This window comes from Capsaspora owczarzaki (assembly GCF_000151315.2).
Source record: "Capsaspora owczarzaki ATCC 30864 unplaced genomic scaffold supercont2.11, whole genome shotgun sequence".
NCBI classification, from domain to species: domain Eukaryota; class Filasterea; order Ministeriida; family Capsasporidae; genus Capsaspora; species Capsaspora owczarzaki.
In genome coordinates this window covers 1,188,163-1,209,979 of record NW_011887302.1, presented here as the reverse complement: position 1 = coordinate 1,209,979, position 21,817 = coordinate 1,188,163, and the positions used below count along the sequence as shown (strand labels likewise).

The following is a 21,817-nucleotide window of genomic DNA, read 5'->3' as shown; positions in this document are numbered from 1 at the left end:
CCGCGGAGAGAAGGTGAATGAATCAGGATCATGGAACAAGCACCAGAGTGTGAGCGGAAGCTTCGTCAAAGCGTTGCATTGTACCGCCTGGATTGTGACACTCGAAAGGATGAGGCACAAGTAGACGCAAAGTAGATGAACCGAGGTGTGTTGCGGCTGCAGCACAGGGGTAACAACCAAGTCAGCCGGAAACTGGTCAAATTGAAACTCAGAGCAACTCAGAGCACCTGCAGATCCCATTCGCTCAATCTCACTCTCAGACACATATCGCCCATTGTTTGCTCAGTCAGTCTCAGTTTTTGATTCAGATTCGACGACCTCCAAACATGCGAGTCGTCCCGTTGGTGCTTCCACCGATCGCCACCAAATCAGCAGCACCACCACAACCACCCACTCCATCCTCATCATCATCATCATCAGCACTCGTCGCGGATCCAGCTGCTGCCGTCGAGCCTGCGACCACTGCGATCGTGCTGTCTCCTGGCGAGGTTGGTCCACGAGGCCCGCAGGCTGCATGCCCTGCGTCCCCAATCGGCCCTCGCACTCACTCAAACCAACCCCATGCACTTGCTGAACACAGACATTCATCTTTCTAGGCGAACTGCGGCTCTGCGTGCTGGCGGGACAGCTGGCTGTGCTCGGGAGCGTGCTGCGATCGCCCCAGCCGACCTCCGCCGCCGCTACCACCAGCACCGCAGTCCATCACGCGTCATCCAGTGTGAAAAGCAAGACCAAACACACCCAGGAACGGTCGACTGGCGCCAATCACACGCCTTCGTCGAGCACCGCAGCTCCACGAGGACCAATCTCGCTCCGATGGCATCCGTTGCATTCAACGCTGGCAGCGAGTCTCACCACTTGTACCGCTCTCAATCCAACGGAAAACGAGCCAACGACCACGCACAATGCATTCGCCAAGAGCTCGCGCGCTCGTCGGATGAGCACTAGCGAGCCAATGGACGTAAACGGCACACCGCTTCAATCCGACGACGAGCACGATGAATTTGCCAGGTGGCAGGAGCGTGTTGCGACCGCCATTCCATCTATAGCTACGACAGACACGGTGCTGCTTGTGCAAGCGTACATTTCGGCTGCTCGTCGCGTGACGACTGCGCTTGGCCAGGCGTACACAGTGTTTGGATCCCAGGTACGGATTGTGTTCTGCCCTTTGGCGAAGACTTGACTTGGGTGATGTGATAATGATTACTGACACGATGTCATGCAGCGTCAATTCCCGTCCGATTTGAGTTTCTCACTGCACATCGAGTCTGCTTTTGGAGTAAGATTTTACAAGAGCGTCTTTCTTGGTTTTTGCTTGTGGTGTCGTCGGGTCAGTTCTGCGACTAACCTTTGTCTGACAGCTCCGTTTGGATCACCGGATACCCTTGTTCAGTGTTCCGCCGTCATGGTCCCAATTGGCGGACGGACTCGTTGCGCACAGATATTCTCGACCTGGTAACGCCTTTCAAGGGAAAGTCTTGAAAACATCTTTAAGATGTGCCTCACTCTATGATTGCTTTGTGTACAACATTCGACACCCTCACAGATCCACCTGTTATTCTTGCATGCGGTGGCAAAGATGTCGGCAAATCGACGCTGTGCCGATTCTTAGTGAACGTATTGCTCGACCAGTAAGATTTCGACTGCAGTTGAGTTGCTTGTTGTGCATCAAGGTACTAAATCATCTGCTCCTACTGTAGCTACCCAGCGGTGGCGTATATCGAGACCGATCCTGGCCAATGCGAGTTCACACCTAGCGGCTTTGTGGCCCTCAATATTGTGACAGAGCCTTGTTTTGGTACGGCTGCGTTTCACTCATTCCAGTTCTCCCCAACGTTTCCACATGCTCATCTCGTTTATCTTTTGCGTTTCGCAGGTCCATCCTTCACGCACTTGCAGCAACCAGACCTGTACGTCTCGTTTTCTTGCTTGCGCAACTCGCATTGATTTCAGCATTGTTTACGCTTGCTCATTTGCTGTCATTGGCCGCAGCGCGTTTTGCATTGGAGAGTCGTCGGCGAAATCCGACCCAGAGGCCTACCTTGAAGCCGTTCTGGCATTACTCGAGCAATACCAAGAGCTCGCAGCTACACAACCCCAGCTTCCTCTAATTATCAATACGCATGGATGGGTCAAAGGTCAGTGTGTCCGCGAACACACTCTTTCGCGATGACAACTTACTTACCGTCCGTTCGGTTCCCCCCCCCTTTTTTTTTGTTTGCTCTCATTCTCTTGCAACAGGTCTTGGACTCGATCTCATTCTCGATGTCCTCTGCTTTAGCCGTCCATCCCACATTGCACAGTTCTTTACCAACATGCCCGCGAAAAACTTGCCCATTCTGGACACTGACATTCTCCAGGCACCCGTCTCACGCATTCTCTCGAACGCTGGCGGCGTCGCGTTTCCTCCCATGCACGAGGCACCGGCGATTCACCAAATGCTCAGGACCCCTTGGTCGGCCGAATCCACCTCGGGCATTCCTGTCCATCAGCGCGTGACGTTGCCGCCGCCTCTCGGAGCAAACCAGCTCCGCAATCTTCAATTTTCCATCTACTTCCTGACACTGCAAGACTCGGGCGTTGTTGACGGCAATTTCGAGGAGAGTTCCGTCGCAGAGTCGCTCTTGCATCTCGTCCCGTACGCGGTTCCGTGGTCTGCAGTCCAACTGCGTGTCATGCACGCAGAGGTTCCGCCCAGCCAAGTTCTGTTTGCGTTCAATGTCAGCGTGGTAGGCTTGCTCAAGCATGACGACAGTGCCCTCGCCTTTGATCTCGGCGAGTTTAGCGCGACCTCGCCCCAAATTCTTGCCTCCACTCCACAAAGCCCCTGCATTGGATTGGGTACGCTATCGAGTGTGCTTTTTTGTTGCCAGGGGGAGTTTGCAGTTTGCGGTCGAGATACTGATTTCCCAACGTTTGTTGTCACACAGGAATTGTTCGTGGCATCGACCCAGTCAATCAGCTCTTTTACATTTCAACCCCCGTCCCACTAGCGTTGCTTGGGCATGTTGGTATTCTGACGCGAACGAGTCTTGAGCTTCCAACGACGTTGTTGCTGAAGGTACGTTTTCCAGGTGAATTTTGCTCCTCGAATGACTGCATCTAATCTCCTATCTTCCTGCTTCTGTGACTTAGGAATCACTCGCGGATGCTCCCTACATGACCTTTGCCTTCCCTTCCATTCTGGCCGGTGGAGGTGTTCGGAAAAACCGCAAAAACCTGCAACGGCGCAAGAACGAATAGCCGCTCGCTTGCTCGCTCTGATCATACTGAATGTGTTTTCGTTTTGTTTTGTTGTGGCTTTTGCGTCAAAAAAGCTGCACAAAGAGTACTGTTGCTACACGGTGGTTGGGCTTGTGTTGCGGTCGGTGAATTGATTCTCTCGTGGTTCAAATGCTCCATTCTCACTGTTCATCCAAAAGCACCACACAATTGTTCATTACAATTTCCTCTTTCATTTTGACTCTTTGTTTTGTTTTCTCAGTCGTTTTCCCTGAAATTGTGAGGTAATCAAACACAAGCCAAAACAAAATAAAATACAAAAAACCTCGTTTTGAATGAGATTGCATTGCCGGTTTGCTCCAACAGCGCTTTTTGGTTCGCTTGCGATTGGGGGGACTTTGGGCGGCGTCCGCTCCACGTGTGTCTCCTGTCGTGATGGTGTCGCCATGCGAGTGGTTTTTGTGGCCTGGCCTCGCGATGAGGGAGATGTGGGGCAATGGGGGGAGGCGCAGCACACCCAGCAACTGTTATTGTTTTTTTTTTTGTTTTTTTTTCAAGTTGAAAACGGACAAGCGCGAGTTTTCCCATACTCTACCACTCACTATCCGGACTCGAGCTGGGTATCTTTTCCTTCACCCGCCCCACGAACCTTTCTGTTTCCATCTTTTTTGATTTCGTTCTTTCCGCCTTGTGTTTCTCTCCTGCCGCTGCTCTTCCCCCCCCTCCGCTTCGCCCTTCGTCCCACTTTTCCTTGTCACATTCAATGTGTGTCTCTCTGTTCGTCCCCCTCACAACGTCCTTCTTCTTTTGCTTTCCACGATTCAAAAAACCATCGTTTTCTTTTTTTTTTTATTTTATTTGAAAAAAACTCGTTTTTTTTTTTTTTCCAATATTGATTCCTTTGTTTCCGATCATTTTTTTATTTTTCAAACCTCGCTTCGATTTCGTTGCGATTTCGTTGCGATTTTGTTCGTTGACGACTTCAAAGCAATGAAATCAGAGCGACATCAAAAAAAGCGGTGGTTTGTGTGGAGTGGAGTGGAGTGGAGTGGAATTGGGGGGTTGATCGGGTCGAACAGTCAACCTTCGACTTCGACACCACACAGCAGACCAAAGTAGACATGCTTGAGATGTGGATGGATGGAAGGCGACGGTGATGATGATGATGATGATGTTGCTGCGATTTGTGACTTGGCTGTTGTCTCTCAGTTGCAATGGTCTCGCTCACTCTCTTCACTTCAACTTGTGTTTCGCTCACAGAGGCAGGTCTCGGACACTACCGCTTCGTTCCAGCATTCCTTGTTTTCGTGCATCTCACATTCCCCAAGAGTGTGCGCTACTTTGTAAAAACCCCCCTCCCCTTCCGAGTGTCAAGGCACAACCCCCCACTTGCTTCAAAACGGTTGACGGTTTTCGGCCAAGCTACACACACAACCCAACAAAACAACAAACCCAAAGCAACCATGTCGCTGAGCCACCTCATCATCGGCATCAACAACTACCCGGGCGACGCCGAACTCAAGTTTGCAAAGCAGGACGCGCAGGACGTTGACGCACTGCTCAACGCGATCGGCAGCACGGGCTCGCTGCTGCTGGACGCCACACGCGACGACATTACCGGCGCAATAGACGTGTTCATCCAAGCGCTCTCGTCAACAGGAAACCAGGGCATTTTCGCCTTCTTTGGCCACAGCGTCCAGCAACTAGGCGAAAACTACCTGCTGCCTGCAGGCGCTTCCTCCTTCCCCGAGGATGCAGACGATCTTGCCAATGTTTCCATTCCACTCGACTCGGTCGTCGGCATGATGGGCGGCGCGGGCAACCCGTTCAACCTGGTCATTCTCTCGGCCGCTGCCGAGAATGGCGTCAGCCTCGTCAGCCAGTGGGCCACTCCGCCCGCGAAAGGCCTTGCGAAGGTGACTCCCGCCCTTTCCATGCTTGTTGCCCAGGCATCCGCACCAAACACATACTACAAGGAGACCAGCAACGACAGCCGGAATTCGCTCTACGTGTCCTCGCTCTTGCGGTTTTTGGTGACGCCTGGTCGCACGCTCGCCTCCCTCTGCGGCGGCATCTCGGGCGAGGTCTTCCGTGCTTCCAACATGTCGCAGATTCCACGCCACGAGCACGTCCTCGGCGACACCCAGCTCATCGTGCCCGCTGGCTCGGAGCCGATCGATGTCTCCCAAATTCTGGCCGCTGCCGATGCCGCTCGCTCACGGGTCGAGGAGGATCGCGCCGAAGCCGCTGCCGCCTTTGGCTCCCCTGCCAAATCTTCCACGCCCGTCAGCAATGGCGGCGATGCATCCCCGGCACCCGCACCCGCCTCCCCCGCAGGCGCATCATCGCCTGCTCCCGCCTCACCGGCCGCTGCCTTGCACGCACTCAGCCTCGACGACCATCCGCCGGTCGGCCGTCGTGACAGCGCAAGCCGCCCCGGCAAAATCCAAATCCCCGGCAGCTTCCTCGGCTCCTCTGGCGCAAGCTCGCCAGTCGGCGGCTCCCCGGTTCCCCGACCTGCGTCTGGCGGCGCTGTTGCCGCTGCCCTCTCACAGTTTAGCGGCAGCTCATCTCCCGTCACCAACTTCAAGGCTACACCCGCTGTCACCCCACCGGGACCAAGACCCGTCCGCATTGGCCGTCGTTAACAACATTTTTTTTCAGTTTGTTGTTGTCTTCTTCTGGGAACTGGTCGCACTTTCCTCACCGCCAGCAGCGGTTGTTGGTTTGTGTGCTTCGGGTTGTGATTGCAAACGGGGTTCTCTGTTCTGTTTGCGCCTTTTGTTTGATTTTTGGTGTTTTGCCATGTGTACAATGCCTGATTCCTTTTTTTTTATTTTGTCGCATTTTTGACTGTGTGCTGTTTGTGTGTGCGTCTGTGTGTTTTTTGGTGTGCTTGTATGTCTTGTGCTTTTATCCTCACAATGAAAGGCCTTTTTTTCCACCAAGAGGAGGAACTGACAGCGATACACAACATCAAGCATCGGGGTTTGACAGAGGGCACAGATCGCAGAGATGGTTTGGAAATGCTTCTCGTTTCATGCAAACTCAATCTTGATTCATTGTTTGTGATGGAGAATCAGCGAACGACAACGACAACGACAACGACGACGACCTCGCAGCCTCCCGCTTCACAACGGCCGGCACAGAGCACCCGCGGTTCAATCGCTGAAGCCGCTGCACTCGCACCAGTCGCGTTGAATCCAACCGCGAGGAGCGACTTGTCGAGCGTGATTCAGATTCAACGCGAAACAGCGATCGCGCCGCCTCAACCAGCGCAGTCCGCCCTGCATCCATCGCACGCCACTGCCGCTCATCCCATCGCACAAGCAGTCACTATCGAGCGATCTGGCGCAGTGAGCGCGGACGAAGGTGGCGCACACGAGTCGCAGATCAGATCAACGCCAGTTGCCGGTCGAGTTTTGGCGCCCAATCGGCTGCTCCACCAGGACCGAGCTCTCGGCGCCGCTCCAGCGCCGCTGCTTCCGTCTCAAGCGCTGGCGTCGTCAGGCGAAGCGCACCAGTCGCGGGCAGCCCAGCCTGGCGCATGGTGCGCGCATGTGCCGCAGACGACCGTGTCAACGCTGCGCGCGGCAACGAGCAACTTTGCTCCCTCGACAGTGCTGGGCCGCGGTGCGTTCGGCACAGTCCACTCGGGCGTGCTCCATGGAACGCGTGTCGCCATCAAGAGGCTCGATTCGCGGATGGCGCATCGCACGGCACTCGATCTCGCGTCGACAGAGATCCAAGCGCTGTCTCGGTACCGCCATCCAGCGGTCGTGGCGCTCCTGGCGTACGCCGTCGACGAGAACGACGTGCTCCTTGTGCTGGACTATGCGGCTCACGGCACTCTACGTCTGTGTCTGGACGTCAGGCCTGCAGACCTCGACTGGGCGCGTCGTCTGTCGATTTCCCTCGATATCGCATCCGCCTTGGTCTTTCTGCAGCGCCTCGTTCCGCACATGCCATTGATGCACCTGGACGTCAAATCGGACAACGTGCTGCTGGACGCAGCGCACTCGGCCAAGCTCGCCGACTTTGGGCTTTCGCGAACCATCCCCATGCGCGACGCGCGTTTGGGCGACAACGAGCATTGCATTGTTCGCGCCGGCAAAACGCTGGGCACCCAGTACTACCTGTGCCCGCAGCTCGCAGCCACCGGCCATCTCTCGCGTAAGACGGACGTCCATGGCTTTGGGATGGTTCTTGCAGAGCTTTGTACCGGGGAACACGCGCGCGTCCTTGGTTCGCGCTTGCAAAGTGCCAGCTCACGTTGGGAGCCCGATCGCCATCTGACTCGTTCCCCTGCCGCTCTCAACAGCGTCAATCTCGTGTGGACCTTGGCGCAAAAGTGCACCCTGCCTGTCGCTGCTGCCCGCCCGAGCTTTGATGCGTGTTTTCGGCAACTCCAGGACGCGTCCGCAACCTCGGACGAACATTCCAACTCGTCCGCCAACCACCGCCAGTGCACCGTTTGTCGAGATGCCGAGCCCACCGCCATGCTGCTTCCTTGCCGTCACGCATGTGTCTGCGAGACGTGCGCCCTGTCGCTGCTCGAGCGCACCCAGGCCGCTGCATGTCCAATCTGTCGGCAACGCATTCAGCAGTTTGAGCTGGGCGAGTTTCTGCAAACGTTTGTCTGAAAACGGGTGCCCCAAAGATGCCTTGTATTGTTCGTTGAGCAATGTTGTGCGTTCGGTGCTGCGAGGCTTTTTGATGGTTGTGCGATTCATGGTGGTGGTGCATGCATGAATTTTTGCGTTCGCTCCAATGAATCAGAATTCCGATCGGTCTCCAACACTTCCGGTTTTCTCGTGCGTTTTTGCGGAGGCGTGATGGGGAGGGGGGTTTGACGGCAAAAGGTGAGAGAATGTTTTTTTAGTGGTGTCGTCTTTGATCGTCGATGACGGACGTAAGTAGCGGTTTGTTCGGAAACCTCAATGTCCACTGTCTTGGATGACAAGTGGATGGCCGGGAGGCGCACACACTTCGAGACGCTGTTTACATCTGCGGTCTCTTGGTCAATTTTAAAAATAGCCAAGTGTCTCTGGTCGGACGCTCTTTTTTCTTGCCGATTGCTTTCCAGATCTATCGGCTGAGGGGCGGGACGAGACTGTAATTTTCGGTGAGATTTTTTCGTTTTTGCGTCGCAGTGTTTTCACACGTCTGGCCGTTGAGCCCTGAGCGTCGGGTTGCCTCGGCTTTTTCCGACAGCACGCCACCGCCAAGCCTTTCGGTTTGATTTCATTTTAGGGGGGGTGATAGAAGACTGGATTCAGCAGATTTCGCGGTCTTTGCCAACCTCAAAACACCAATCCACAACAAAACCAATGAGTGATTCGACGAGATTATTTTGGCAGACCCGATGCTTTTCGCGCTGCGAGTCGCAATCTGTCCCTGCCTGCCCACTCCCTCCTCCTCTGCGACACACACACTCTCGCTCTTCAACTGTCATTTTGGCTGGGGACGCTATGAACAAGTCCGATGTAAAAGCGTTGGCCAAAATTGGGTTGATCTCATTCTTTTCTTTTTCGTTTTTTCTTGTCTTTTTGTCTTAATCAGCAGGTATTGGCTTTTTTGACAGCTCCTGTCACTTTGATCAATGCGCGGTTTGTCGCTCCGTCTGCCCCTCCAGCCTCAGCCAGCGTGGATCTGGAGCGTGCTATGGCCGGGGAACACACTGCATCAGGGGTTGAGGCTGCTGGGCGACGCAGCGGAGCGCAAGCAGCGAGCAAAAGAAGAGCAAAAAAGAAAAGAAAAGAAAAAAAAAGTCATGGCTCCACGCTCGAAAGGCACACCGAATGAGTCTGCATTTTCAACCTGTTTGTCGTTTTGCACCTTGCCCGCCGCGGATCGCCCGTCATCCGCGTGCTGTGCAGGGTGCAGGTTTTGCTGGAAAGGACTCTGGAGCATCGGAAGAAGAATGCATCGAACACCGCATCATCCCTTTAAAAAAAAAAAAAAAAAAAAAAAAAAAGATTACAGCTGGGTTTTTGGTGGGAAGGTTTCTTAGTGGTTTGTAGCGGCAAGAAGACTTTAACGCATTCTTTTCCGTTACTGAATTTCAAACAAAAAACAGCCAGCAAAAAAAAAAAAAAAAAAAAAACCTTCACGCCCTACCTCTCTGCGGTTCTTTTCGCGCCCTTGACGATGCTTTTTGTGGTCGCAGAGGTGATCTCATCAACGACGTGCAGCCGGGCAGTGCAGCAACGAGGGGTTTGCGTGGTGGATGAAGACAAGTGGCTGTGTTTTCCATGAAGCCGGTGCTCCCTGTCAAAGTGATCAAGCCATAGGCAACACCACCACCGCGACGAGCACATGAAACCCGAGCGCGAAAAAAAGCGAAAAAAAATGAAATTCAAAAAAAGAAGAAAAAAAAAAAGGCGCCTTTTGAACCGCGAACCTGTCAAAAAATCCTGCATCCCAGAAAAACTTCTCTCTCCAACGCTCCTTTTTTCGACTCGTCGCCCCCTTCGTTGCAAACTGCCTGACGCGCATCTCCAAAGCACAAACACTCGCCGAGACGTGCACTTCGGGGAGGGGGAGGTTGCTCGTTTCAAAAATGCAATAAAAGAAACGGTCGATAAATACAAAAAAACAAAAAGGAAAAAAAAAAAAAGAAAGAAAGGCATTTTCTATTGAACCTGTCAAACCCATTTATGGAGAGGGGTTTTCAACCTTTTTTTTTTTTTTCAAAAAACCGTCCAAAACACCTTCGATATTGATCGATTCGTTGCTTTTCGTTTTGGGGGTTTGGGGTTTTGGGGTTTTGGGGTTTTGTCTGACCATGCTAAAAATCTCAGTGACTCACCCATGTTCTCTGCTTTTGCCGAATTGCTTGGTTTCTTCACCACAGGTCGCGCCCCGCTGTCCTGCTTCCTCACCTTTTTCCGAGCCCCTTCCTTCTTCTTTCCCCTAAATTTTCTCTTTCTACTCGCCTGCACAATGCGGCTCTCTGCTCGAGTGTTTGCTGCAGTCGCGCTCGTCGCTGCCTGCGCAACGTTTGCGCTGGTGGACGCGTCTGCGAGTGCCTCCCAGCAGCGTGGCGGTGCTGGATTTATCGCCAAGCCTGCTGGCGGCCGCCCCGTCGAAGGCGCCACCATTGAGGACGTTGAGATTGACGCTGGCTACCGCTTTGAGCTCTCCCTGAGCTCGCACCCGCTCGGCAGCCACGGCTCGTCCGGCGCGGCGCTCGTCTACTCTGCCCAGCGCCCTGGTGGCCTGGGCCTGCCCAACTGGCTTGCCTTTGATGTTGCGACCATGACCTTTTTCGGTCTGCCCCTCGAGCAGCACATTGGCGACTACTTTATCCAGCTGCTCGCTGTCGACCCGGTGTCTGGCGAGGAGCAGAGCGAGTTTTTCCTCATCCGCGTCCACCCCGACGAGGCCCTCAACCAGCCGCCCTTCTTTATCTTTGAGGTTGCCATGTCGTCGAGCGTCGGCGCCTTTGCCGCCATGCCCAGCACTGTCCAGCTTGTCCAGCTCATCGACGAGCTTGCCGACCGCCTGTCGATGCATGCCTCCTTTATCTATGTCGACAACCTCGATCTGAGCGACGATGGCATTCTCACCGTCTCGTGGCACTTCCGCTCGGGCGCGCTCGTCTCCACCGCCGAGAACGCCGACGCCATCTCCACCCTGACCCAGCTCGGCGAGCAGCTCGAGCTTGTCGACGACGACAGCCTGTTGGCCAGCATGGCGTCGATTGAGGTTTCGCCCCTCTACTTTTTCGACCTGTTTGTCACCAACGCTGGTGCCCAGCTTGTCAAGACGCTCATTCCCCTGAGCGAGGATGCCACCAAGACCACGCACCGCCGCGAGGTTGCCGACAGCCAGCCCGCCTCTGGTCGCTACCAAGGTTTTGCCCTGCCCCCTGCCGACCGTCTGCTGCAAGGCCGTGTCTTCCGCCGCGCGCTCGGCACTGCGACGCCCACCCCGACTCCCACCGCCAGTGCCACTGCTACCGCCACCATGTCTCCCTCGGCCTCCGCTTCGTCGATGGCTCCGACTCCGACTCCCACCGCGTCCAACACGCCCGCGGTCTCCAGCACCTCGCTCCCGACCGCCACTTTCACTCCCTCTAGCGCCGCTAGCGTTTCCGCGACTCCCACCCCGTCCAGCACTTTTGCGCCCTCGGTTTCCAGCACTCCCGTTCCCTCCAGCACGGTCGCTCCCTCGGTCTCGAGCACCCCTGTTCCCTCCATCACCGTGTCGGTCACCCCGGCGTCTGTCACCGAGACTGTTACCCCTTCCATCACCGAGTCTGCATCCGTCACTCCCACGAGCACCCCTGTGCCCTCTGTCACTGTCTCTGTGACTCCTGTTTCCGTCACTGAGACTGTTACTCCTTCCGTCACTGAGACTGTCACTCCTTCCATCACCGAGTCGGCATCCGTCACCCCCACGAGCACGCCTGTTCCTTCCGTCACCGTCTCGGTCACTCCCGCTTCCGCCACCGAGACTGTTACTCCCTCCGTCACTGAGACTGTCACTCCTTCCATCACCGAGTCGGCATCCGTCACCCCCACGAGCACCCCTGTTCCTTCCGTCACCGTCTCGGTCACTCCCGCTTCCGCCACCGAGACTGTCACTCCTTCGGTCACCGAGCCAGCTCCTTCTGTGACTCCCTCGGCTTCCGGCACCCCTGTTCCTTCCGTGACTCCCTCGGTGTCTGGCACTCCCGTTCCCTCTGTTACTGTTTCGGTCACCCCCGTTTCTGTCACTGAAACTGCCACTCCCTCGATCCCCGAGTCTGCTTCCATCACCCCTGTCTCGGTCTCTGGCACTCCGGTTCCTTCTGTGACCCCCTCGGTGTCTGGCACTCCTGTTCCCTCTGTGACTGTCTCGGTCACTCCTGTTTCCGTTACTGAAACTGCCACTCCCTCAGTCACCGAGCCCGTTCCTTCCGTCACCCCCGTCTCGGTTTCTGGCACCCCTGTTCCCTCTGTCACCCCCGTCTCGGTTTCTGGCACCCCTGTTCCCTCTGTCACTCCCTCGGTCTCGGGCACCCCGGTTCCTTCCATCACTCCCTCGGTTTCGGGCACCCCAGTTCCCTCTGTCACGGTCTCGGTCACCCCCGTTTCCGTCTCGGGCACCCCCGTTCCCTCAGTCACTGCGTCGGTCTCGGGCACCCCTGTTCCTTCCGTTACCGCGTCGATCTCGGGCACCCCTATTCCTTCCGTTACCGCATCGATCTCGGGCACCCCCGTTCCTTCGGTTACTGCATCAGTCTCTGGCACGCCAGTTCCCTCCGCCACTGTCTCGGTCTCGGGCACCCCTGTGCCATCCGCATCGGCCACTGCCACTGCTACCGCCACCGCTACTGTCTCGATCTCGGGCACTCCAGTTCCCTCTGCATCCGTTTCGGGCACGCCCGTTCCCTCTGCATCGGCCACTGCCACGGGCACTCCTGTCCCATCCGCCTCGGTCTCTGGCACGCCAATTCCTTCTGCCACCGTCTCGGTCTCTGGCACGCCCGCTCCCTCTGCCTCTGCCACGGCTTCGGGCACTCCTGTTCCTTCGGTCTCGGTTTCGGGCACGCCTGTTCCTTCCGCCACTGTCTCCGTTTCGGGCACCCCCGTTCCTTCCGCATCCATCTCTGGCACTCCCGTCCCGTCTGCCACCATCTCGGTGTCGGGCACCCCCGTGCCTTCCGCGTCGGTCTCTGGCACGGCCACTGCCACGGCCACTGCCACCGCCACATTCACTCCTTCGATGCCCACGGCCTCCTTCACTGACTCTGGCGTGCCCACTCCGTCCGTCCCGACCGCAAGCGTTACCGTCCCTGTCACTGACACTGTCTTGCCCCCGTCTGTTACCACTGAAGGCACCGTTGAGCCGTCTGGCACTTCCGAGCCCTCCGTCACTGGCACTTCCGAGCCCTCAGTCACTGGCACTTCCGATCCCGAGCCCCCGGTCGATTCTACCTCGGCCACCGTCGAGTCTTCCTCGGCCACTGTTGAGCCAACTGGTACTGTCGAGCCCTCGGTCACCGTCGACTCGACTGGTACCGTCGAACCAACCGGCACAGTCGAGCCAACTGGCACTGTCTCTGTCACCGATGTCACGGCTACTCCCACCTCGACCGTCGCACCGACCCCTCCGATCAACTGCGCGGACGCGACCGCCCCCGTGCTCAACAGCTCCATCTCGAGCTTCTCGGTCACTGTGGGCTCTGGTACCGTCCAGGTCTTTGTGCCGCAGCCATTCATTGACAACGACGTTGGCGACGTGCTGACCTACACGCTGCTCACCTCCACTGGTGCAAACACACTGCCCAACTGGCTGATGTGGACTTCGATCGACGATCCCTCTGGCACGTACATTGGCTACTTTAGCGTGATTGCCACGACCGCCGAGGCGCAGTCTGACTCGCCTGCCGTCTTTATGCTGCGCGCCACCGACTCTTGCGGCAACTCTGCTGTTGGCTCGTTCGCCATTACGCTTGTGCCCGACCTGTCCACGCCCAACGTGGTCTACCAGCTCGAGCTCGACACGCCGTGCACGGACTTTAGCGCTGCCCGTCGTGGCTCGGTTGAAGCCAACCTGCTCACCTTCCTCGGCCTGACCAGCGGCACCTTCAACCCCCGCGGATATGCCTGCGGTTCCACCATTGTCAACTTTACGCTCAACGGCCACGACAACTCGCCCGCCGCGCAGCCGTTCATCACCCAGCTCACTGACGCGTTCAACGGCGGCACGCTCGGCATTGTGGTTGGCTACCCCGTCCTCAACTTTATCGTGTTCAACAATGGCGCCCTGCCTTCGTCGTCGCCCACTGGTGGGTTTGACAACAACATTAACACGTCGTCGAACGACTTCAACACGACCATCCTGCCCGGCATCATCCTTGCCATCCTCTTCTTCCTGCTCGTTCTCTGCGTCGCCATGTACGTTTACCGCCGCCGCCAGCAGGCTCACCGCTACGGCCCCTTCAACCCGTTCGCTGCCCGTCCCCCAGTTATCCTCGAGGGCGACAAGCACGAGCGCAACCTCACTGGTAACTCTGTGGACCAATACTTGCCTGCCGACGTTAAGGAGCAACAGGCCAAGCAACGGCAACAGCAAGAGCAGCTTCGTACTGCTCGCGACAATGGCACGTTGACGCAGGCGCCATCCGGCCCGTCTGCCACCACCGCTGCTCCCGCTCGCACGCTTCCCGCGTACCAGCACCCACCAGCGTTCAACGCGGCTACTTCTGCTGCTGCCCCTGTTCCAGCAACAGCCAGCACCAAGACGTTGCCAGCATACCAGCCCCCACCGCCGTTCGAGTCGGTCAAGCACCAGTCGTCAGCAGCGGTCGAGTCGGAAAAGTCTGGCAGCAACTCCAACCTGCCAGCCTACCGACCCCCTCCGCCGTACGTCGGGCTACCAGCGTATCAAAAAGAGTTGCTAATTGACTAAGGGCATGGGGGTTTGCCATGTTTCTCTCGCTGGCTTGACTCTCCATTTTTAAATGTCTATGTCGTCGTCCTTGTGTTTGTAGCATTTTCTTGAGCGTGTTTGTGGTTTGTGTTTTGTTGTTTTTTTTTTTTTTTTTGTTGGTTCTTGTTTTTGTGACTTTTTTTTCTAAACCAATCTGAAATCACTTTTTTATCCCAGACGAGCAGCATTTTCATTTGATGATTATTCAATTCCATCATTGTCGTTGTCTGAGCACGAGCTACAGTACTGTACTGTACTGGTTTGTGGTTTCTTTGTTTTTCGAGATCGAGGTGCATTTTGGCGACTTTCGTTTGTTTTACTTGCTCTTTTGTTAGTCTTTGTTCATTTCTCAGTCTTGCTTATTTTGATCACACCATCTCAGAACCTTCTTGTGCCAATGAGTTCTGCGATTGGTCCGCTGTCGACGGCCATTCCCAGCGCCGGCTCCCCACCACCTCAACCATCTCAACCACCATCATCATTACCATCATCACCATGGTCATTGAACCCTGGTGTCGGTGCTCCGGCGTCGTTGTCGTCCTCCCAGTCAACCTCGAGCAGCACTCCTGTCGAGCTGCTTGGCTTTATGCACAAGAAGGGCCACGTCCGCCACAACTGGAAGCGACGCTGGTTTACGCTGCGCAACTCTGAGCTGCGGTACTTCAAGTCGAGCCGCCATGAGACTGCCGTGGCCGTCGTTCCCTTGGCAGGCGCGCTCGGCGTCGCCCGCATCCAGCACAGCCGGCCGTTCGTCTTCCGGCTCGTCCTCCAGGGCAACTTTTGCTACCTGTTCCATGCGTACTCGGAGGAGGACATGAACACTTGGATCAATGCGCTTCAAGCTGCCATCCAGGTCGCTTCGGTACAGCATGCACAATTTGCACAATTTGGTTCAAATTGTTGGTGTTTGGTCAAAATTTGGACGTTTGTGTGCGGATCATTGTGCTAAGCGGGGTTTTTGCTTTGTGGATTTTTGCATTGCATGTGTCTACAGAATCAACAGTCCGTGGCGGCGGGAGCATCAGCTACACCGGCGGTGGCTTCACCAACGTCCAAATCGAACGCCGGAGACTCTACCTCGAATCCGTCGATTGTCTCGGAAGACTGCGAGTCATTCATGGAAATCGAAGACACGGACGACGAAGTGTATGATTCCGGAGACGATACTCACTCGTCGGATAGCGGTGAAGACGAGGACATCGAGCCGCTGCCGGGTGATCTTCGTGCCGCTGCTGCTGCTGCTGCTGCGTCAACTACCACCAAGCCTCGGGCTCGCACCGTCATTGGCTCGAGCAGCGTCGATGCTGCTGCTGCGGTCGGCAGTAGTCATGCCGTGTTCGCCGCGCCAGGCTCCTCGCCTTCTTCCTCCGCCCTGTCAAATCGTCCGCGCAGTACTGCCGCCCCGATCGTCTCGTCAGTAGCAGCCTCCTCCACACAGACTTCACGTTCCAGCCCTCTTGGCATATCCAAGCTCAGCGGTAGCTACGGCGCCTTGACCTTCGCTGGTGTTGCTGCTGTTGTGGGCTCTGGCAACAGCCCACTCAAGTGCGGGTTTCTGGTCAAGAAGGTGAGTTTGATTGAATGCGTGTTTGTTGTTTTGTTTTTCTTGGTTTTGCTTGGTTCCGCCATCTCATTTGCGTCTTGTTTCGGATTGAACCTTTTCGTCCCTCGCATTCTGTTGCAGGGTCACATCCGACACAATTGGAAGATGCGATGGTTTGTTTTGCACAACAGTCGGCTCGAGTATTATCAAACACCCACGGTACCAGAACTCGTTTTTGCTGCACCGTTTTTTTTCCATTCTACCTTCCCCTCACTTGACCGACACAACAACTTGCCAAAAACTCATCATTTTGAATTTTGCAGGACACTGAGCCGGTCAATGTCATCCCTCTCGATGGTTGCCGTGTCGATACCCATCCGTACGACAAGCGCAAGCGACGTTACATTTTCTGCCTCACAACGGCCGCGGGGCTCGAGTACCGTTTCCACGCATCCAACCGCGACGAAATGATGGCATGGACGCAAGCGATCGACCGTGCCATCTCCAACTTTGTACGTTTCGCGTTCGCGTTCGCGTTCTCGAAAATGCTGTTTGCTTTGTTGTTGTGTTTTTGCTTTTCGGTTTGTTGTGCTCACCTGTTGCCCATTCCCAGTGGCCCTCGCAACAACAAGCGCGCCCCGCTTCCAAAGCCGAGGAAATTATCATTGCCATGAAAGACCACGAAGCTGGCATCAAACTGAGCGATAAAACGGTCCGACTCAAGACCCATCGAAATTGCTTTTCGGGTGCGTTTGGACGCGTCCTTGTGGGTGTAGGGTTGTCCGTTGTTGTCTAACGAGAGATTCAATTGTGTCTGTGTCTGCGCTGAGAAAACAGGAGCGGATGCTGTCGCGTGGCTGCTGTCTTGGAATTTTGCCGCCAGTCGCGAGCAAGCCACACAAGTCGCTCAAAAGCTGCTGGCCGAGTCGTGGATTAGCAGCACGTCAAGAAAAGTGACTGAATTTGTTGATGGACCTGGTTTGTATCGGTTTGTGGACAAGACTTCGACGTCGACGGATGCGTTGGCCAGTCTGCATCTGGATAGCGACGATGACGACGATTTACCAGCGGATGCTAATCAGCCGCCAACTGAGCAAGCTACGCTGCCTGCGCCCGCACGCCCCATTGTTGTGGCTGCGACTGTGGATGCTGCGAGCATTGACGCTCGCAAAGTAGGCTTTCTTCTCAAAAAGGGCCATCTCCGGCACAACTGGAAGACACGCTGGTTTGTGCTGCACAAGACCAAGCCAATGCTAGAGTACTTTAGCAGTCCAAAGGTGAGAGTGACGTTTGCGGCGCGCACCAAGCTCAAGACTGTTTTTGGGGTTGTTTTTTGCTGAACTGCTTCTTTCCACTGCTTCATTTTTTCTCCTAGGACATCGAACCCATCGGAGCCATTCTACTCTATCGATGTCAAATTGGCGCATGCGAAAGCAAAAAGCGACCATTCGTCTTCCGGCTGGTCTCCCACGAAGGCGTCCCGTACTACCTGCATGCGCCCTCGCAGCTCGACATGGAGCAGTGGATTTCCGCTATCGCCGCTGCGGCTGCAGACGCTACGGCTGCATCCTTGGCTCTGGTCACTAAACGCAGCAATGAGGACTAGAATTGTGTGTTCAACAGAACGGTTAAATTGATGATAACTTTATTTTGTGAAAGTATGGCATATAGAATGTTATAATGATTGTCATGATTTAAACCTGAGCGCCACTCATGTCGGGGGCAGCGGAACGCGATGACGCGGAGGACTCGGCGGGGTTTGGTGGAGTCGAGCATGTTGGCGCAAGGTTTGCGAGAAACGCCCCAATCCCGAATTGTTTTCGTGTCTGGTGCCGCCGGTTTGACTTGTTTGAAGGTGTGTTTTCAAATACTGCTGGAGTCGGGGTGACAGAAGTCGTTGTTGCTGCTGTTGCTGCTGCTGAAATGTCCATTGCTGTCGTTGGCTGCTCGTCGCTTTTCGGATCGCTTTTCGGATCGCTACTGACTGTGGCTGCCGTTATTTTGCCATCAAGTGCCTGGTTGTTGTCGTGAATTGTCGATGGAGTACCATCATCAGAAAATATCAAGTGGCCGGGATGAACGGCGGTGATTGTCACGGTCGGATCGAGGACGGGAAGCTGCAGCACGTCGGCGGCGGGCTTTCGGCGCACCCCAGGGTTTTTGCGTGTAGGATATGCATCCTGCTCGGGTTGTGCATCGACTGCTGCTGTGTGGTTCCGCTTGTTCGCCTTGCCTCGAGATGAAGACACTTTGCTTTGTTTCGAAGTTTGCTGCCAGTTTGCGCTCGATCCACCTGCTGTGTACGTTGCGTTTGACGCTTCAGCAGTCGCAGCATCGGATGATGCACCCCAGGAATACTGCTGGAGTGAGTAGACGTAACTAATCTGGCTTTGTAACTCTGTGACGGTTTGCTCGAGTGTGTCAATCCGCGACAGGGATTGCTGCAGCAAACTAAACAGGTCTCCCAGTGTCCTCTGCGAGATGTTCGATCCAGCTTGATCGCAGCCTGTGGATGCACTCGTCGTTGCAGCAGAGTAGCAGCTTGCTTGAGTTGAGCTCGAGTTTGCGTCCGCCGCTGCGACAACTTTCCCGTCCGACCTTGCACCTTGGCTTGTCCCGCTCTTGCTGGCCTTGGCTTGCTCGCCTTGGTCTGGCTGGCGCTCGGCCGTCGTCGATGTCGAGGGTTGAGCCTTGCTTGCTTGGGCTCGCATTGCCCTGTCGCGTGCGATCGCGCGCTTTCGCTTCTCCTTCAGCTTGGCTCGCTTGGCCGCTTTCATCTCTTGTCGGCGCTTCATGTTCAGTGCAGAATCAGCATCAGTGGCAGTGGCAGCGGCAGCGGCAGTGGCAGCAGCAACATCAGTATCAGCAGGAGCAGGATTGACTGAATCCTCGGAGATTCGCGCGCGCTTGGTCTCACGCGACGGTGGTGCAGCATCATGATCATGATCCCGAGACACGGATGCATCGACTGGTGCATCGGCATCGGCCGCGAGGGTGGAGCTGGGCAGCGCGTCTTCAGCTTGTCGCTTCATCGTTTCAGGACAAGAACAACAGACGAAAAGAGTGAGCATGACTCGTTTCGGACAATGTGTATTGCATAGGACATTTTGACAGAAACACGCAAGCCTCTCAAATCATAAAACACGAGCAGCAGCAGCGGCCGCGGGTGGAGCCGTGTGTGCGCTTCAAGGCTGCTTCCATCCAGGCGAATTCGGGTCGTTGGGTGCATATCCGCCTCCTCCTGGCGTCGATGGCATGCCTGGGCGATTCATGGGTGGCCTATCAAGCAAGCACCGAGAGGAGCAATAAGCGCAGGAATCGGAAGACTTTGGTGAGATGAGGGGTGCTTTTAGGCGCAAACTTACCCATTCCACGGACGGGGCGAGGCCGCAGATGCAGGCTGCCCAGATCCGGGTGGCGGAGGAAAGTTGCGGTCTCCAGGGAAACCTGGCGACTGAGCGGGGCCACCCGGGAATGGCGGCTGTGAGAAGCCCGGTCGATGCGGCGAAGGCTTTGCAGCCGGCTACAAAGAAAAAAAAAAACGGGATTTTTCAGTCAAACCATCAAGCTTAGACACCGTCTACTCCACACAAGACAAGCATAAAACCTGTTGAAACTCACAGGCACATTCAACCGAGGAGGGAAACGGGGATTGTCCCAGTCACGCTCGCGGTCTCGATCGCGATCACGAATGTCGCGATCTCGCGGATCGCGCCCGTTCCGCATATCCCGCGCGTCGCGCATGTCTCTCGCATCGCGCATGTCCCTCGCATCGCGCATGTCGCGGTCTCTGTCTCTGGCATCGCGCATGTCTCGCGGGTCGCGTGTGTCCCTCGGATCGCGCTCCCGCTCGCGGTCCCGAGAGAAGCCACCTTGCGAAAAGCGGCGATCCGGCTCTGGCCGCTTGTTGAGATGATCGCCCTGAGCGAGCGAGCAGTGGATAGTGAGCGATTTTTTGGTGGTCATCATTCACAAAACAAATAAAGCGGCAAAGATGACCATGCTTACCTCGCGATATGGGCCTCCTCGCACGGGTGATGGGCTTCGTGAACGTTTGCGAGGGAAAGGGGCCGACACGGACATTGGACGCCGCGCATCGGTGTGCGGTGGGAATGTCGGATGTTGTGGCGGTTGCGCTGGTGGCTGCTGGTTGTATGGCGAGTAGGATGTGTGCTGCGATGACGCTGGCTGTGACTGCTGTGGAGGGTAGCCGACGCGGCTGTTCATCATCATAGCGTTGTGGTTGTATCCAGGCAGTAGCTGCGGCTTGGAAGGGGATATCTGCGAGTGCATCGGGCCAGGTCCGGTCTGCTGCGACAAGCCGCCGCTCGCTGCACTGCCGGCGGGACCCGCGCCAGGAGTGGATACAAATGTTCGTTGCTGCAGTTGCTGCTGCTGTGCCTCGCGAGACTTTGCTTCTTCGTGGAGCACCTGTATGAAAATTGTTGAGTTTGTGACGAAGAAAAAACCAGACCAAAACGGCTGTTGTGTTTTCGAGTGAACTCTATACCTCCTTGAGCTGGTCGAACAGCAGCTTCTTTTCTTCCTCGCGACGACTGATGAGGGCTTGAATTTCCTGAATGCGCCGTTCTCTGCAGGGTTGGTCGATGAGTGAAACGTGAGTTGAGCGATTTGGCTGTTGATACTGTGGTTTTTGTTCGTTCTTCTCACCTCTCGGCAGCAGACAAAACAACCTTGGCTGCTGGAGCTGCAGCTGCGGTTGATCCTTGAGCACTCGCGGTTGTGGTTGCTGGCGCACCGCTCGCAATCTGCGATGAAACAAATCCGAACAAACCCAAACATCACAAAAGTAGTAGCCGGTGAGCTCAATGGTCATCCCTTGTGAGCTCTTCTAAATGCTTGCCAAGCATGAAGCCGTGTTGACTAATCGTTCTCTGCCATCCTTGCAGTGATGTGATGCGCGATGATGGCAGTCAAAATGCATGGTGAATGAGGAAGCCCAACCTTGCGCGCGCCTGGCGTGATGACCGGCGCAGATGCAGCTGATGATGCTTGAGCAACAGACTGCAAGTGTGACGGGGTCATCGACGGTGGCACTGCAGCAGCAGCGTTGGCTTGAGCCTGAGCTTGAGCCTGAGCTTGAGCCTGAGCTTGAGCCTGTTGCTTGGCGTGCATGTGCTCTGCGAGGTCGCGCAGCCGCTCGTCGGTGAGGTTGGCAGGGCGCTCGCGAGTGAATCTGTAAGGACGGACGATCGACGCCGACGCCGAGTGCGACGGGAACATGAGCGCGAACGCAGCCGCATCGAGCTCGGCAGTCGTCGCCATTTTCTGAGACTCTGAGTAGTGACGAAGACTGAGCAAGAATTGAGCAAGAACTGAGATGGATGTACAATTGAGATTGAGTGAGTGGTGGTTTATTCATTGGAGGCAAGGGGTTTGCTGCTGAGCGCTCAGCATCAGAGTTTGAAGCCCAGTCTGAGCTCGTCTTTTCAGAATGTCTACGACCTGTTGCCCCCCCCCCCTTACCCCATTGAGCAATCGCATGGTTGGGATTGAATCGGAAGCAGTCCCTTCCTTTATTGATCCACTGTCGCTTCGCTTCATTGCAATGTTCAGATTCTCAGCAAAGTCCTCTCTCTCGCTCTCTCGCTCTCTCTCTCCCTCTCG

The 21,817-nt window shown here is 55.7% G+C and overlaps 6 protein-coding genes across 6 annotated transcripts; 5 read left to right on the top strand and 1 right to left on the bottom strand.

Annotated features, from left to right (window-relative positions):
- The first annotated feature begins 297 nt into the window (after positions 1-297).
- On the top strand, positions 298-3,450 carry CAOG_06569 (hypothetical protein). The gene is made up of 11 exons (XM_004345268.2): positions 298-488; positions 581-1,147; positions 1,226-1,279; positions 1,362-1,455; positions 1,547-1,631; positions 1,701-1,798; positions 1,877-1,910; positions 1,993-2,138; positions 2,242-2,841; positions 2,931-3,061; positions 3,136-3,450. The coding sequence occupies exons 1-11, from the start codon at positions 327-329 to the stop codon at positions 3,241-3,243; spliced, it is 2,079 nt and encodes a 692-aa protein (XP_004345318.1). The 5' UTR covers positions 298-326; the 3' UTR covers positions 3,244-3,450.
- A 34-nt stretch (positions 3,451-3,484) lies between these two features.
- Positions 3,485-6,156, top strand: CAOG_06568 (hypothetical protein). The gene is made up of 2 exons (XM_004345267.2): positions 3,485-3,506; positions 4,483-6,156. The coding sequence occupies exon 2, from the start codon at positions 4,686-4,688 to the stop codon at positions 5,868-5,870; it is 1,185 nt and encodes a 394-aa protein (XP_004345317.2). The 5' UTR covers positions 3,485-3,506; positions 4,483-4,685; the 3' UTR covers positions 5,871-6,156.
- Positions 6,157-6,293: 137 nt separating this feature from the next.
- CAOG_06567 (serine/threonine-protein kinase PBS1) lies at positions 6,294-7,865 on the top strand (the record flags this gene model as incomplete). Its single annotated transcript, XM_004345266.1, has 1 exon — positions 6,294-7,865. The coding sequence occupies one exon, from the start codon at positions 6,294-6,296 to the stop codon at positions 7,863-7,865; it is 1,572 nt and encodes a 523-aa protein (XP_004345316.1).
- Positions 7,866-10,167: 2,302 nt separating this feature from the next.
- CAOG_06566 (hypothetical protein) lies at positions 10,168-14,822 on the top strand (the record flags this gene model as incomplete). Its single annotated transcript, XM_004345265.2, has 1 exon — positions 10,168-14,822. The coding sequence occupies one exon, from the start codon at positions 10,168-10,170 to the stop codon at positions 14,623-14,625; it is 4,458 nt and encodes a 1,485-aa protein (XP_004345315.1). The 3' UTR covers positions 14,626-14,822.
- A 176-nt stretch (positions 14,823-14,998) lies between these two features.
- Positions 14,999-17,893, top strand: CAOG_06565 (hypothetical protein). The gene is made up of 7 exons (XM_004345264.2): positions 14,999-15,508; positions 15,641-16,213; positions 16,331-16,408; positions 16,513-16,701; positions 16,803-16,935; positions 17,027-17,466; positions 17,565-17,893. The coding sequence occupies exons 1-7, from the start codon at positions 15,044-15,046 to the stop codon at positions 17,793-17,795; spliced, it is 2,109 nt and encodes a 702-aa protein (XP_004345314.1). The 5' UTR covers positions 14,999-15,043; the 3' UTR covers positions 17,796-17,893.
- On the bottom strand, positions 17,884-21,475 carry CAOG_06564 (hypothetical protein; the record flags this gene model as incomplete). The annotated part of the gene is made up of 7 exons (XM_004345263.1): positions 17,884-19,189; positions 19,555-19,712; positions 19,811-20,110; positions 20,198-20,620; positions 20,700-20,781; positions 20,861-20,958; positions 21,155-21,475. The coding sequence occupies 7 exons, from the start codon at positions 21,473-21,475 to the stop codon at positions 17,884-17,886; spliced, it is 2,688 nt and encodes an 895-aa protein (XP_004345313.1).
- Between the last annotated feature and the right edge of the window lie 342 nt (positions 21,476-21,817).